Here is a 17,872-nt window from a genome sequence, read left to right as displayed (position 1 = left end):
GTTCTGCGTTTTTGTTCTTTAGTAAGAGCACTTGGTGAGTTTTGATCCGTTATGTTATGGACATTTGTGGGGGGTTTTTTTGTGTCTTTTTTGAAGGATGCACATGGAAAGATATTGATACATTTGCTACTGATTTGTGTTTCACAACAGATATTTTCTTGGAACAAAAGCTTTGTCATGTTCTGCATATGACTTTATCTCTACCTGTTCTTCGAAGTGTTTCCCAGAATCAACAAAGTTGATTCCCAGTTTCCCGTTGCCTTAAACGAAGGATAGGTAAATATGTGCATTTTTCAGGACTGTATTTGTGTTTCAGGAGGAGAGTGACAGGGAGAAGTCTGTTGCTCTGGAGGAGCTGGAAAGGACTTTAAGACAGCAGCACGAAGAAACTGAACTTGCCTACAGAGACCAGATGAGCCAACTCGCCACACAACTACAGCAACTGGACACTGTAGTGTCACAGGTACAATGCACAGAGCCACTTTCAAACCTGTTAAATTATCTGTACCACTTCTGTTATTCACACAAACTGTGGCTTTCTGTGTTTTTATTACATATTGCTACAATTTACACAGCAGTGCTAAAATGCCGTTAAAATGGTCATTTGCTGAAGATTAACTTTTAACCAGCTGTACTGGAAATATACACTCACCGAGCACTTTATTAGGAACACCTGTAAACCTACTTATTTATGCGATTATCTAATCGGCCAATCATGTGGCAGCAGTGCAATGCATAAAATCATGCTGATATGGGTCAGGAGCTTCAGTTAATGTTCACATCAACCATCAGAATGAGGAAAATATGTATCTCCGGGATTTTGACTGTGGCACGTTTGTTGGTGCCAGATGGGCTGGTTTGAGTATTTCTGTAACTGCTGATCTCCTGGGATTTTCACACACAACAGTCTCTAGAATTTACTCTGAATGGTGCCAAAAACAAAAAACATCCAGTGAGCGGCAGTTCTGTGGACGGAAATACCTTGTTGATGAGAGAGGTCAATAGAGAATGGCCAGACTGGCTCGTTTGTGCTTCGTTTGAGCTGGTTTGTGCTATAAAAATTTTCGTTTGTGCTGCTTTGGTTTTTTAGATATTAAAATAATATTTATTGGTCATTCTGAGGTCACTCAGCCCCCCCACATGCTCCAAATTCACCCAAAATAGGCTCAATCGTTTGTGCTTCATTTGTGCTGGTTTGTGCCAGTAAAAGTTTCGTTTTTTGCGACTTTTTTTTTTAACAATACAGTTGAAATAACAAGGTAAGAACCAAATGGCAAACCAAATCACATAAATAGTCGCATTCACTTAACCGTTACCTATCCACTGTGCGTTTTCAACTTTTAACGGACACAGTGGTTCACAGGATGTGTGGAATGTAACAAACTCCAAGGTAAGTGTTTTTACGTTACTGTATGTAGTTATGTGAATAACAGTAGTAATATTAACATTGTCATAAATGCAGGAACCATAATCTGTTTGCTGTAGCTCTGTGTTTATACATACATAGGCTGTGTGTGTGTGTGTGTGTGTGTGTGTGTGTGTGTGTGTGTGTGGGCCTATACAGTACAGGTCAAAAGTTTGTAAACATTAAGATTTTTAAATGTTTTTGAAAAGTCTCTTAATCTCACCAAGGCTGTATTTATTTGATAAAAAAAAACACAGTAAAAACAGTAATATTTTGAAACAATACACTTTAAAATAGCTGTTTTCTGTTTTAATATAATTTAAAATGTAATTTTATTTCTGTGATGTCAAAGCTGAATTTTCAGCATCATTACTCCAGTCTTCAATGGTTTGTTTTTGTTTTTCTTTATTTTACTTGTATTGTTTATTTTAATGATTTTACTGTATATTCTTTTCTATTTGTAGTCTATATATGCTCTGTATTTTATACTATGTGTTGGAATGACTATTGTCATGTTCATTGTTTGTAATTTGACTGGCATAAAAAAAAAAAAACCTCATCTTCAATGTCACATGATCCTTCAGAAATCATAGTAAAATGTTGATTTTGTGCTCAACTATTATCAATTATTATTGGTGCTCAATTATTAAAAATGGTTCTTATTTTTTATCAATGTTGAAAACCATTTTTGCATGATTAATATTTTTGTGGAAAACGTGATACATTTTTGTGTGGATTCTTTGATGAATAGAAAGGTAAAAAGAACAGCATTTATTTGAAATGGAAATCTTTTTAACAATATAAATAATATAAATATAAATCTTTTGATCAATTTAATGCGTCCTTGCTGAATAAAAGTATTTTTTTTTATGTGTGTGTATATATATATATATATATATATATATATATATATATATATATACATGTACAATTACTTACCCCAAACCTTTGAATGGTTGTGTATCATGGTTTCCACAAAAAAAAAAAAAAAAAAAACAGCACAACTGTTTTCAACTGATAATAATAATGAATGTTTCTTGAGCAGCAAATCAGCATATTAGAATGATTTCTGAAGGATTGTGTGACACTGAAGACTGAAGTAATGATGCTGTAAATTCAGCTTTGATCACAGGAATAAATTACAGTTTACTATATATTCAGATAGAAAACAACTTTTACATTGGAATAATATTTCACAATATTACTGTTTTACTGTATTTTTGATCCAATAAATGCAGCCTTGGTGAGCAGAAGAGACTTTAAAAAATCTTAATGTTTTCAAACTTTTGACTAGTACTTGTGTGTGTGTGGAAACTTGTGACTCAATGAATTAAGCCAAAATGATTTTACTTTTGAAATTTAATTACTGTGTACTATCGAACATCCATTAACAAATAAAGGACCTTTAAAAACTTAAACTTAAAAACATGTGATGATTTATCACATGTGTCCAGATTCCAGGTTTCAAAATTGTGTATTCCTTTTTTGTTTTAGAGAACTTGTTGTTGTATTTAACCGTCTCAGGCATGAATTCGATCCGTTTCTAAAATGGAACTTCAAGATCAAAAGTCCAGCAATCTTTTGGTCTGGGTGAAAGGGACCCTGTGTCATCACTACTGCCATTTGTTTCATGATCACATTCATGAGTAAACCCTAAATCAGTCCAGATGTTGTGTGTTTAATTTAACAAAAGTGTATAGAGCCTTTGCAGTGATCTTGTTTTCTAGCTGCTTACTAAGCTCTGTCCAGATTAGGAGTAGCTATGTTGCCATTTTGGACTATGGCCTCTTTTGATGAACACAGGACAGTGAAACTGGAATCTGTCGACTGCTGGTTTCTTGGGCATCTGGCATAAGCAAAACATAATTACCCACTTAAATAATCCTGACTCAAAAAATGTCATGTTCAGTATAAACTTGTTTTCATGTATTACTGTATTGGTCCAAATATAAGGATAATATAATACAGTAATAATATATAAGGATAATATATCTTATATTAAGACCAATATGGTAATGTTGACCCCCTAGATGCACAATGTATTCAAAAAACTAACATGGGTCACATGTGCAACTAAGTAGCATATATTAGTATTAGCATTAGCAATGAGTTTTCAGTTCAATAAACATGGACAATCTTAGCTCTCTTGAATGTCGTACCATTATTCTTGAAGTTAACAAATAATATTGTAACTGACAGTGTTAAAACATTGTACTTACATTGGCCAGAAATGTGATTTAGTAACTACTTTTTTAGTTTGATTTATATCGACTTTTTCTCTACTAACTCTACACTAATTTCCACAAGAGCATCTTGAACAGAAGTGTCACTTGCGCCTAGTGATGGCAGTGAAGTGTAGCAGATGATACTCCATGTAAATAAATAAAGTTCACTCAGGAAAGACCAGTGAATGAAGTAAAGATAATTGTTTATTGAACAAATGATGTGATGATTACTCTTGACAGAAAGTCTTCGGCAATTGGACTCTAAAAGTGTGTTCACATCGAGGAGATTTGCGCTTTTGTTCTCGTGCCCAGAGCTGAGCGAAAGTGAGTGACAGAAAAAGAGTCCGACAGACACCAGATGAATACTGAGCTGCTGCTGTCTGAACACCAATAAGTTTTTAATAAACACCATAGTGACTACAAAAACATTTATAAGGAGTTGTTGTTGTATTAAAACATCTTCATCCAACATTTTGGTAAGAGATTGAAATGACAAACCCAAAATAAAATGCTCACTACTCATAAATCGTACTGACTACACACAAAACAAGATAGACCTATTTTAGAAATATGTAATATAGTAGCCTAATATATAGTAATCAGAATGACCGAGACTGCTACTAACCTACATTTGATTTTTGTGACCATTAAGTGATCTATTTTATTCTGTCAGTATTGTATTCAATAAATATCAGCATTTATAATTCGCCTGAAATTCAGTGTCTAATATTTAAAAAACCGAAGCAGCACAAATGAAACTTTTACTGGCACAAACGAAGCACAAACGATTGAGACTATTTTGCCGACGTTTTGCGTTGGGTGGGGGGCCAACTTCACGCAGGTCTTCTGAAGATATGGATTAAAACACTGGAGTCGTATGGATTACTTATGCCTTTTTATGTGCTTTTTGGAGTGGCAAAATTTTGGCACCCATTCACTTGCATTGTATGGACCTACAGAGCTGATATGTTCTTCGAAAACTTTTTGTGTGTGTTTTGCTGAAGAAAATGTCATACACATCTGGGATGGCATGAGGGTGAGTGAAAATGAGAGCATTTTCATTTTTGGGTGATCTATCCCTTTAAGGTACATTTGGGGTGATCTGGTCACAAGCGAAAATGGGATCGGTTTGCTGGAAACCATACGGACTCGGAGGAGGTCAAAAATGCAGGTGACCACTTGCATTTGAGGTGTAAACGCAAATCTGTCCTGATGCATCCCTGTCAATCAGCTTTCACTAAAATCTAGGCAACCATCTATTCACAGCACGAGTTACGTATTCTGATTAGCACTTGGTTCCAGTTCAGTTGTGCATTCACTTTAATGTCTGTGCAGAAGTTGTAAAATTACATTATGTTGTGGGTATAGATTATATCAATGATGCATATGAGTAAGAAGATTAACTGGCTAGTGTTGTCATATTTTCTTCAACAGTATGTTTAAAAAAAAATAAAATAAAAAAAATAAAAATTCATGATAAATGTAAGTAATTTTTTAAACACTTCATCAACAAACATTTTTGTCAGTTATTTAATTGACAAGATTAACACTGATTGTTACTACAACTTTCAGATCTACAGTGGGTCCTTTTCAAACATGACCTGTAAATGAAAAAAGTGAGATTTTAAAGAATCCAAACGTTGTTTGTCTGTCCTTTCCTGGTGAAACCTGACAGTTTTGTTGCTATTTTAAGGGGGTGTTTAGGATGCTGCTGCTCAAAATAATGTGCATATCAGAAGTTGAGGGTGCACATTTGTATGCCTTTTTGTTTGGTGGAATGCACCACACACCCTAACAGGAGTCTCATTTAAATGCACCCTACATTGTCACATTCAAACTTGCTGCCATAGTCTTCCTTTTACATTATGGCTTTCAGTCTTTTAGGCTCAAACAGGCTGAGCTGTAAATTTTGTAGAACTACAGGAACATTCACGTATGGTCCTTTTTTATATTGAGTTTGAAAACAAAAATATTTTATGGTGCTGATGTCTTCTAGACAGCGCAACCTCGTCCTCATTACTGATGATGCGTTGACGCCGCCTCAGACAAATGTTTATACATTTCCTGTCTGTGTGATGACTGGTTTACAGTTTGTGGTATATCTCCTGCCTTTTCCTTAGCTTCGTACAGAGGTGAGTGGACTACAGGTGAAGCTCGAGGGAAAGCGGGCAGAGATGGAAACGCTGGAGACGCTCCTGCAGCGCAGAGACCGGGAGAACCAGGAGGGAGACAATCTGCTAGCCATGCTTAGAGCAGACCTCAACACGGCCACACAGCAAAGGTCAGCTGACCTGTAAGGACACAAAAGGAAGAGGGTTGGGCAGGGTTCCCACGCAAACTGGAAAACTTGGAATTTTGCATTGCAGTTTTCCAGTCGTGGAAAATAAAAAATAAAAAATACCAAAATGTCCTGGAAAATAATTTTTTTTGTCCTGGAAAATATTTAAGTGTAATAGAACTGTTTTGCTAACAAGGTTTTTGTTACAAGTACAAAAACATGGTAATAATCGGGACTCTGAATAGGAGTCAAATACACATTTGTATCGTTTTGTCAGTGCCAGTGGCTGCACATTGTAGAACAACGAACAAATCCATGTCACATACATGCATTCTGTGCTCATCTGGTGTCACCTCTGCTTTTCTCCAACTAAATAGTTTAAGTATTGATAGTACAAAATAAGATTTGTTTTTTTTCATTCCAACATAGCTGTTGTGTTATTCACAATAAAACATTTGAATTTACAAACTTTAGACAACGATGATGGTCAGACCACTGATTCTTTTTTTTTTTTTTTTTTTTTTTTAAATAAATTCACAAATGGCATTAGCCATAAAATGCAGAAAGACATGGAATGTGACATATTTGGATGGAAATGAATGTTTGAATGCACAATTAATCAAATTAAAATTGTGATTTGTCCTAGTGTGATTAATTAAACTGCAAAAATCAGATTTAATTGAATAAATATATAATCGCAAGTGATACACGGTTAAAAATGAATCTGTGAAGCCAGCCGCTCATACACTGAAAACACCTCATTATGATCATCACAAGTACGCTCGTGTGTGTGAGATAACGTAGAACAGATTACTCTGAAGTGCGCAGCACATACAGACTATAGATTTATTTAATAAATCACAGCTGTACAGGGATTAATAATCACACTGGAGGTGAGAAACTACCATCAAGAACACACAAACGGCAAAATAAAAGCTCAGTTTAATGGACGCATGTGTTTTTGCTCAAATATTAAACTTGTGTGCATAAAATGTCCTGGAAAAAAAAAATAGTGGGAACCCTGGTTGGGGGAACAATTAAGATGGTGATAGGAATATTTACAGTACTGTAGTTAAAGGAGTAATCCGAGTTTAATACAAGTCAAGTTCAGTAGACAGCATTTGTGGCATAAGGTTGATGACCACAATTTATTTTGACTCTTTTTTTTTTTTTTTTTTTTTTTTTTTTTATTAAAAAAAAATCAGGGTTACAGTGAGGCACTTGCAACGGAAGTGAATGGGGGCCAATTTTTGAACGTTAAAATACACACTTTTTCAAACGTATAGCCACAAGACATAAACAATATGCATGTAAACACTGCAGTGTGATAAAATCACTTACTAACCTTGTCTGTGTAAAGTTATAGCCAATTTTACAACTTCAATACTATGATGATATAATACCAACAAACCCTAAAACCGTAAAATTACTGTAAAAATGACAATTTAAACAAATTTATTGCTCAAATAATACACGAGTTTTAACAGAAGAATTAATGCAAGTGCTTTTATAAAAAATTATCAGCTTTATATTTGTTTTTAAACCCTCAAAATTGTCCCCATTCACTTTCAATAAGCACATCCATTGTGCCTCACTGTAACCTTGATTTTTGCTTTATTCTTTCAATTTTTAATTTTTAAGAAAACTAGGGATGAGTCTAAATTGATTTGTGTTAATCGGCATTATGCCACAAATGCTGTCGTTGAGCTTTGATTCTGCACCTGCTTGCTACTGTTGTAGATAAACTGCTTTTTAAAATTGAGTGAATCAGTAAAACTTTGGTATTTACTGTCGGTGTTTTTTTATTTGTTGTTTTTTTTTATCAGACAAGACATGCGAAAAGCTCGTGACAAACTGCAGCAAATGCTCATAGATATGCTTCGGGTTACAGTCGCAACAGAGGAGCACATCAGCCGCAAGTTAGGGGCATGTGTAACAGGTGGCCCCCCTGGAGATGAAACATCCAACACTAGGACAGCCAGGAGTAATCGTGACTCACATGAAACGGGTGCGTTTCACTCTTTGTAAAATTATAAATTGTGGTCGACCAGAATGGATTTGTCAGCGTTCCATTTTTGTCACATAAAATGTGAATGTATAATGATTTAATGATAGCCAATGAGCTCAATTCTTTATAAATGAAGGTACTATCCATTGAAAAGCCTGTTTTCACTCATTTTTAACAATTGAGTCCTCTTACCACCACTCTCAGGAGATCTGGCCGGCATGGATGGAGATGTTGACTGCAGTGCTTGGTCGTCGGTGGTGGACGAGGGGCTGGAGTTGTCTCAGAGGCTGTTGGAGAGTGTGTTTTCTGGGCAGGAGGGAGAGATGGAGGCAGAAGGAGAAGAGCTCATGCTGGGAGCCTGCACACGCCTGCGCACTGCCGTGGATAAAGTACTGGAGCTGCTCTCGGAGTCCTCACAGCAGGTGCCACTCCAACAACTGACTTGACTTAATAGAACGGACAGTATGCAAATTGGAACACAGCCTGATTAGACTGAAAAATATGTTTAAGCCCTTCTCATGTGTATGTGATTTTAGTCCTATCAGCAGCCTAGTAAAAGCTGATTTATTTCTTTTTCTTTTGTCTTTTTCCCCTTTTTATCTCTCTCTCTGCTGTAGTTGGAGCAGATGTGTGGTCTGCAGGTTGCGCTGGACGAGCGGTTCAGAGATGGAGGTGAGGTCAGAGCATCTCTGCTGCTTCAGAACTCTCATCTCCTGGAGCAGTTGGATCATGAGGCCAGTCTGAAGAGCCAACTACAGCTGGAGTTGCACAAGGCTGAAGGTTAGAAGTTTTCTGCTTATCAATTTTCCCTCTAACTCAGGGGACCCCAAACTTTTTGCTTCCAGGGCCAGGTCATTCTATTATGTTTTTAAAGGGGGCCGGAGTAAGTCTACAGTATTTTTGTCACAGAGATTTCTGTTCTGCTTTTATTACATGCATTCATTTTACAATTTAAGATCCATTCACAGAACATGATTTTAATATTCATAACTTTATTTTATGTTTACATTTCTAAGCAACTTGCTTTAAGGTAGGCCTACTTTGTCATTGTATACGTACATGCTATTTCTGTTCAGTGACGTGCGCATGTCAAGACATGAATAGGTGGGAAAAGGTCCAGTCATTTCAACAGAACCTTCATTATGTTTTTCTGTTGTAGGCTAACAAGAAAAAACTGTGAAATGTTACATTTTATGTTTCATACTGCATCAGTGGATCCATCCATTGGCTCAAATAACGTTATAGGTACTGGTTATGACATTGATTCATCTCAGTGACTCAGTGAATACGATTTACGCCAGAAGACTGCGAGAAAATACGTCTTTTACGCTTGGAATGAGGAAAAAGTAGAGTTATTCACGATCAGCATCAAAAGCGTTTCCTCACAAATGACAACAAAGCAAGGAATTTTTTAAAATTTAGAGGTTAGGTTTTGAAAGTAAGGTATAGCTTCATCCTTTCAAATGAAATTTCTTTCTCTTTGCTCTCCTTTGTGCCCTCACATGTGCTTGTGTGTACTTCCAGGTCTGATGGAAGGCTATGTAGCTGAGAAGGCCGCTCTGGAGGAGGCTCTCCAGCAGAAGGAGACGAAGGAGCAGCGTCTGGCGGAGGAGTTGGAGAGCACTCGGATCCAACTGAAGGAGGTCAGCGAAAATCACGCCCTCCTCCTGCGTCAGAGAGAAGCCCTCGCTGTGGGTCTTGGAGACACTGAGAAGGGTGAGAGAGGATCGGAGAAGGAGTTTAGGAGACGAGATTTAATTTAGGTTGAAATGATTTAGTTTAAATCTGTGCTTGTGTTACATAACGAAACATTTCGTTTTGTCATTCAGGGCATGCCAGAATAGTCGTGGTCTTTTAAAGATGCATCAGTTGTTTTTGCACATGTACATGTAAAATGATTGTGTGCTTTGCTATGTAGGGCCTAGTTTGATCCTTTAAATTCTCTCTGCTCTGTAGGCTTCCTCGATGCCGAGGAAGAGACAGGTTTGTGTTGACAATCTGAGACTGAAGTTGAATATTGATCTCTAAATGCATCTGTTCCAAGTTTGAAATTTATTTTAACTTGTGTTTTATTGATGCTCAGGCTTTGTTTGCAGTCTAACTTGTTCTAAAATGTGGTTTTGAAGTTCAAAATACCTGTTTAAAAAGCGCATTTTTAATGTAATTTTTTACTTTTTATAATTCTTTCTTTGCCAGTTTGTTCTCAATCCAGTTTGCTGTGCTTTTATTTGTGCATTGAAACTGCACAAATGACCTGAAGCTCCCGTGCATGTTTGCATCCTAATTTGCATTTGCAGTTGTTCAAATGAGTGTAAATGTTGTGTTCTCTTCACTCTGCTGTTAAATTTTCATTCATTGGGCCTTCTGGGCTCTGTGCAGCTCTGCTGGCAGAGGCTGAGCGTCTGGGGCAGGAGTGTGTGGAGGTGCAGAGGCAGGCCGAGAAGGACTGCGGTGGGTTGGCGTCTCAGCTGCGGATCCTGGAGCAGACCCTGGAAGAGCAGGAGAGCCGCACACATCAGCTGGAGGAACAGCACCACCTGCAGACTGAAGACCTGCAGCAACACATTGATGCTCTGGAGAAACAACTCAAACATCATCGCCAGTTCATAGATGTGAGTGTTTCCTGCTGAATGCCTTTGTTCACAGATTTAGGATGAGCTTAAAGGGATAGTTCACCCAAAAATGAAAATTCTCATTATTTACTCACCCTCATGTGATCCAAGATGTGTATGACTTTCTTCTGCAAAACACAAATGAAGATTTTTAGAAGAATATCTCAGCTCTTTTGGTCCTCTCAATGCAAGTGAGTGGATGCCCCATTTTTGAAGCTTCAAAAATCACATAAGGTAGCATAAAATTAATCCATAAGACTCCAGTGGTTTAATCAATGTCTTCAGAAGCGATATGATAGGTGTGGGTGAGAAACGGATCAATATTAAAGTCCTTTTTTACTATAAATTTTCCTCCCTGCTCAGTCATTCTCCACTTTAACTTTCACCTTCACATTCTTGTGTTTTGGTGATTCACATTCTTAATGCATATCGCCCCCTACTGGGCAGAGAGAAGAATTTCTAGCAAAAAAGGACTTCAATATTGATCTGTTTCTCATCCACACCTATCATGTCGCTTCTGAAGATATGGATTAAAACACTGGAGTCATATGGATTACTTTTATGTTGCCTTAATGTGCTTTTTGAAGGATCAAGTTTGGCACCCATTCACTTGCATTGAATGGACCTACAGAGCCGAAATATTCTTCTAAAAATCATAATTTGTGTTCTGCAGAAGAAAGTAAATCATGCACACCTGGGATAGCATGAGGGTGAGTAAAAAAAAATAAAAAAATTCATTTTTATTTTCATTTTTGTGTGAACTATTCCTGCTATACATGCTTAGTTCGTTTTATGTAAGACTGTAAGAAATTGTAAAAGACTTCTAAGAGAATAACTGACTGTCCTGTAAATGTACAGGAACAAGCGGTGGAAAGGGAACATGAGAGAGATGAATTCCAGCAGGAAATCAAGAATCTGGAAGCTCAGCTGAGACAGCCGTCTAAAGGACACGCAGGAGGGGACCGCAAAGGTCAAAGGGTAATGGCCAATGTCTAGAACTACAGAGATGTGATTTTTCTTAACAAAATATCTTGTGCGTTTTTTTTTGTGAATTATGAATAATCGTTGATGATAAAAATCAAAAGCCACTCTGATACATTTTTGTGAATGATTTGACGTTTTGATTTGCCTTTTTTTCTTAACTGAATGTTGTAGATTGAGGACTTAGTTCTTCAGGTATGTTATATGGATTTAGTCATTATATAGTGGTCCTATAGCAGCTTTTGCATGGCTTATACAATATTTTAAAGGATTTGAGCATGTGCTACTTCCTCTCAATTCACTGTCTTGTTTATTAAACCATTTTTCAATAGATATACAGCAGTCACATCTTTAATACATGTCTTTGCCTTTGCTTCCTCCTCCCCATGTGAATGCATAAACGCTCTTAAAGGAACATTCCGGGTTCAATACAAGTTAAGCTCAATCAACAGCATTTGTGGCATAATACTGATAACCACAAAAATTAATTTTGATTTGGCCACTTTTCTTTATAAAAAGCAAGAATCTGGGTTACAGTGAGGCACTTACAATGGAAGTGAATGGGGGCCAATTTTTGAATGTTAAAATATTCACTTTTTCAAACGTATTGCCACAAGACATACACAAAATGTTTGTTAACATGATTTTAGTGTGATAAAATCACTCACCTTTTCTGTGTAAAGTTATATCCAATTTTACAACTTGATTTTCATGAAGATGTAATGTCAACAAACCCTAAAACGACAGTAAAAATGACAATGTAAACAACTTTACAGTTCAAATAATACATGAGTTTTATCAGAAGAGTTCATGTAAGTGCTTTTATAAAATTATAAGCTTCACATTTCTGTATTTAAACCCTCAAAATTGGCCTCATTCACTTTGATTGTAAGTGCCTCACTGTAACCTCCCATTTATTTATTTTTTAATAAAGAAAAGGAGGGACGAGCCTACATAAATTTTTGTGGTAATCAACATGATGCCATAAATGCTGTCGATTTAGCTTAACTTGTATTAAACCCAAAATATTCCTTTTAAAACCCCTGCGCTTCCCCTCTGGACAGTCTGTGAAATGTCTCAGCCTGCTATTGTAGTAGCTGCTGTTGCAAGAGCGCCTTTTTACCAAAATCATGATGCTCCGATCATCTGTGTCCATTCTTTTGAGATGTCCTGTCTGACATTAGTTTGTGGACTTGTAGCTCTTTAAATATGTCCATGCTTCACAAGACTGTGTTGCTTTAATTTATTTTTACTTTAAGTTATTTGGCCCATTTGCCCACATGCATCTTCGGCATTTTAATTGATATGCTCACTTACACTTGCCTTTAGACCTGTATCTTTTTTGGGGGGGTTTTGTACAGGTGGAGAGCCTTCAGGCTCTGATTATAGATAAGATGGAAGACTACAACGTGCTATTGTCAGCAAAAGAGCAGTGTCAACGTGATGTGGAAGAGCGCAATGAGGAGATCGAAAAACTTGCGACTCGTATCCGTGAGCTGGAGCAGGCGTTACTGAGCAGTGCGGAGGCCAGCAAGACTGTCACACAGCTGGAGCAAGAACTTCAGAAAACGTGCAAGAGTCTTCAGGAGCTCACTCAGGTGCATCTCTGTATTGGTACAAAACACATTTGCACACACTTTTACATTTGAACGTAAAATTACAAGAGTATAGAATTAAGTTGCATGGCAAATAGTTCACCGATTTTGATTGGGTACTGGTGTTCAAAATAGTGGTACGTTCAAATGATTCCCCCAGTTTGCATCTTGCAGTGCTTTTGCAAAAGTGTCTTTGTAGCACTAGCCCATATTGGTTTGTGTGTTCTCTTTCAGGATAAAGAAGCATTGCAACAACAGCAGTATGCCAATAAGCTTCAGATTTCTGCTCTGCAGTCTAAACTCGATGAGACCAGACACTGTTTCCCTGATGTGAACTCTGACCCCAACCTCCGGGAACAGCTGGAAGCTACACAACAGGATCTGCAGAACAGAGAGCAACAGGTGTGTCAAGGAGAATGTTTAGATGTAGTTAATCTGAGTTTCGCACTTAAAAAAAAAAAAAAAAAAAAGAGAAAAAAGATTACATTTATTAAAACTAGCCAATTACACAATGTAAAATTGAAACTACATCGAAATGATCAGAACACAACCCAAGACCGCATACAACAAGGTGCGACGCATCATGTTTGTGAAAGCAAAATGCTGTGTGAAGTAAAGCAATCACTCAATTATATTAGCATATTTGATGCTTAATGCACAGCTATATAGAGTGGGATTTTGGACCAATAAAATTTCACCGTGGAAATTGGTAACCAAGCAACCCTTCATGGTTTTAAACCTCAGATTAACATGGAAAAGATGTTATTTATTGCTTGATACTTCATCTCGTAGGTGGAGTTGCTGTCGGAGCGTGTAGGTGAGCTTGAGAAAGATGTAGAACTGAGGGAGGAAGAGATCAGACAGCTCGTACTACAGCTGGAGCTCAAAAGCAGAGAGAGCAGAGCTACAGAGGATCAACTCCATGCTCACATTACACACTTACAGGTACCTGTGCAGTTTCAACTTTTTCTTTTTTTATATATATATCTCACAGAACTCTAGAATATTGTAAGAGATGTAGTTAACATTGATCTTCTGGAAGATTTGAAAAGCTGTTCGGTTGGATCTGTTTGTTCATTGTGTCTGTTTCCTTTAGGAGACCGTTGACACTCTGACCAGACGGCTAGAGGAGGGGAATGATGAGTCTATCCTTCAGCTTCCTTCTGCTCTTCTAGAGGAGAAGAATCAAGAGATTGACCACTTAAACCAGCAGATCCTCCAGCTGCAGCAGGAGCTGGAAATGACCAACGATAATAAAGTGAGCACTTTATCCCTCAGATATGTTGTTTGTTTGGATTTTCAGGATTTATCAATCTAATTTTCTGTTTCTAAAGCAGATTATGTTCTCAACCTAAGTGCTGTTATTGCAGCTTTTAAAACTAATTACTAACTTTTTGCAACTTATTTGTCACAGAGCTGTTGCTTTGAGTGAATTTCAGGTTGAATCTTGCAAAAGCGTCATCACAAAAGCAAAAACTATTTTTATTAAATATATACAGTACTGTGCAAAAGTTTTAGGCACTTGTGAAAAATGTTGCATAGTGAGGATGTCTTCAAAAATAATGCCATAAATAGATTATTTATCATTTAACATCATACGAAGTTCAGTAAACATAAACAAGCTAAATCAATATTTGGTGTGACCACCTTTGCCTTCAAAACAGCCCCAATTCTCCTGCACACAGTTTTTCTTGGTTGTAATTAAGTTCCATCTGGACTTCATAATATTCATTTTTCTCAATGGTGGAATTTATGATGCTGGTTTTGTAACTGTAGTCCCCATTGATATTTTCAGACTCTTGAAGAAAAGCAGGCTGAGATCGAAGAGCTGCGATCTCTGGTCGAACGTCTTCGTGGCGATCAGGAACGTTTGCTCCATGCCAAGGAAGAAGAGGCAGAGCAGCTCCATGAGGTCATCAACAAGCTTCAAGAGGAGCTAAGCCAGCTTGACCCCAACCATCATGACGTCAATGACCCCATCACTGACAGCCCGGAGTCCTCAGACTTCCCCTGGTCCCCTCGACCTCGCCAGCAGAGGGCAACAGAGGAGAGCCTGTGTCAGGAGCTCAACAGCCATACCCTCCAGTTGGCTAGCGCTCGTTTACAGGAGTTACAGGTTGAGCTGGAACGTGCCGCCGGAGAGAGGGAAGCTCTTCAAAGACTGCTGCTGTCCCAGGAGGAACAGTATGGGAGTCAAGTGGAGGCACTTAGCCACAGTCTGGGAGAGGAAAGAGGGAAAGTGGCAATGCTGGAACAGGAGGCAGAGGAGCTCAAACTCCAGCTAGAGGAGAAACGAGCAGAGACCGAGAGATTGACTGACCGAGTGGAAGAGTTGGAAGATAAAGAGCAAACTCGCCAGTCCGACATGAGAGAATCAGAGCTCAAGTTGAGAAGGGTAGAGGAGAGGAGAGAGAAGGCGCAGCAGGAGCTTGACAGGCTGCAGAAGGAGGTGCAGAGGCAGAGAGTGGAGAAGGTGCAGCTGGAAAGCCAGGTCTCCAAGCTACAGCACAGAGAGGAGGAGGATCAGAAGGAGATTGCTGCTTTGCGGTCCAAACTCAAGGAACTTGAGGAGTATGTCCAAGCATGCAGAGGTAACATCATCGCCTTGGAGACAGGGAAAACGGAACTGTCCATGGAGAGAGAGGCTCTGAGGAAGCGTGAGGGATGTCTCCAAGAGGAAATAGAGCACTTGAAACAGGAAGTGACTTTAAAGACAAACTATATAGAAGAGCTATATGAGCAGCAGGAGGAGACAGTTGCAAAACAAGGGGAATCCCAGAAAGAAGTATTGGTGAGATACTTGGACTTGATTATACAATATTCGTAAATGACTGTTTTCTGTTGTTTGCACATTTTAAAAATACATTAATCCTTTCTGACTCTTATGACTTCGAGTTAGTGTTGGGAATCAAGAATATGTTATTACTCAGAACCAGTTCTGTTTAACTTAAAGGAATAGTTTACCGAAAAATTAAAATTCTCTCTTTTACTCACCCTCATGCCATCCCAGATGTTTGACTTTCTGTCTTCAGCAGAACACACAGGTTTTTATGAAAAATAACTCTGCTTTGTTGGTCCATACAATGTAAGTAAATGGTGACTAAATCTTTGAAACTCCAAAAAGCACATAAAGGCAGCATAAAAGTAATTTGTAAGACTCCAGTGGTTTAATCCATGTCTTCTGAAAAGATCCAATCGGTTTTGGGTGAGTACAGACCAAATAACTGCTTTTCACTATAAATCTTGACATCAGCAGTCTCCATGGCCATCATGATTTCAAGCTTTATTACACTTCTTAGCGCCATCTAGCGCCCTGCGCATACATCAACCGCTAGGAAGTTTAATTAGGCTTGAAATCATGAATATGGTTAACGACTGCAATGGCAAGATGTACAGTGAAAAGGAAGTTACTTTTTGGTCTGTTCTCACCCAAAATCAACTGGATCGCTGTAGAAGACATGGGTAACTTTTATGCTACCTTAATGTGCTTTTTGGAGCTTCAGAGATTTGGTTACCATTTAATTGCAGTATATGGACCTACAGAGCTGAAATATTCTTCTAAAAATATGTTTGTTGTCTGCAGAAGAAAAAGGATGAAATGAGGGTGAGTAAATAATGAGAGAATTTTCATTCTTGGGCAAACCATTTCTTTGAGGTCCCCCCCCCCCTCCTGACAAATGATAAACCAGAGGAGTTTCATAATGTTGTTTTAGCTGAATTGTGAGCTTGTGGTTTGAATCCCATGTGATTTTCGTCACACCCAGTCTGTCCCTCCCATAATTTAACAACAGTAAACTGGGTGGCCTGGGTGGCTCAGCGAGTATTGATGCTGACTACCACCCTGGAGTCGTGAGTTCGAATCCAGGGTGTGCTGAGTGAGTCCAGCCAGGTCTCCTAAGCAACCAAATTAGCCTGGTTGCTAGGGAGGGTAGAGTCACATGGGGTAACCTCCTCATGGTCCCGATTAGTGGTTCTCGCTCTCAATGTGGCATGTGGTAAGTTGTGCCTGGATCGCGGAGAGTAGCATGAGCCTCCACATGCTGTGAGTCTCCGCGGTGTCATGCACGACGAGCCATGTGATAATATGCAGGGATTGATGGTCTCGGAAGCAGAGGCAATTGAGACTTGTCCACCACCACCTGGATTGAGGTGTGTAACCGCACCACATGAGGACCTACCAAGTAGTGGGAATTGGGCATTCCAAATTGGGAGAAAAGGGGATAAAAAAGAATAATAAAAAAAAAGAAAAAACACCGGTAAACTGACACGTTCTATTGCGTTGTCCTCACTGATTCCACGCAACAAAAAACATACTGCTCATCTAGTGTAGTCTGGTTCCCTAAATGAATGATTCTTACCAGCAATTCTTTTATGGTCAAAAAGTCTCACATGGTTTTCCTTTGTTTCTTGTGCAGTGCTGAATTGCAAGAATGACACAGCAAAAAGTCCATATGAATGATGGTTTGTTTACTATGTCATGATGTTAGTGGTCAGTTTTTTGGGAAGTCACCTCATGGTTTCAAGCTTTCCAGTGTCTGTCTAATTAGTTACAGATCTACCACATTATGTGTGCAGTGAAATGACAGCAGACAAAAAAGGATGTACAAGAACAGGAAGATTTAGCCCAACCCTCTCAGCTCTCTGCTGATCTGGCTCACAAGACAACAACTCGTACAGGAAGTACATTTGCAGAAAGGGGAAGCTTCAGTTTAATGTTTTTAAACTGTGTACCTTAAGCTTGATTTATATTTTTGTTTGGTTCAGCGTG

General features: G+C 38.3%; 1 protein-coding gene across 1 annotated transcript; it reads left to right on the top strand.

The window, feature by feature from the left end:
- Window positions 1-297: 297 nt before the first annotated feature.
- LOC127439369 (pericentrin-like) lies at window positions 298-17,839 on the top strand (the record flags this gene model as incomplete). The annotated part of the gene is made up of 16 exons (XM_051695618.1): window positions 298-463; window positions 5,751-5,911; window positions 7,735-7,916; window positions 8,121-8,338; window positions 8,534-8,696; window positions 9,441-9,632; window positions 9,873-9,899; window positions 10,296-10,528; window positions 11,387-11,506; window positions 11,684-11,704; window positions 12,871-13,107; window positions 13,339-13,506; window positions 13,897-14,049; window positions 14,201-14,362; window positions 14,900-15,895; window positions 17,680-17,839. Coding segments are annotated over 16 exons (3,202 nt in total), but the record flags the coding sequence as incomplete, so codon positions are not given.
- Between the last annotated feature and the right edge of the window lie 33 nt (window positions 17,840-17,872).

This window comes from Myxocyprinus asiaticus, unplaced genomic scaffold, assembly GCF_019703515.2.
Source record: "Myxocyprinus asiaticus isolate MX2 ecotype Aquarium Trade unplaced genomic scaffold, UBuf_Myxa_2 HiC_scaffold_126, whole genome shotgun sequence".
NCBI classification, from domain to species: Eukaryota; Metazoa; Chordata; class Actinopteri; order Cypriniformes; family Catostomidae; genus Myxocyprinus; species Myxocyprinus asiaticus.
The sequence above is the reverse complement of the archived record's forward strand: the minus strand, read 5'-3'. Positions and strand labels throughout refer to the sequence as shown.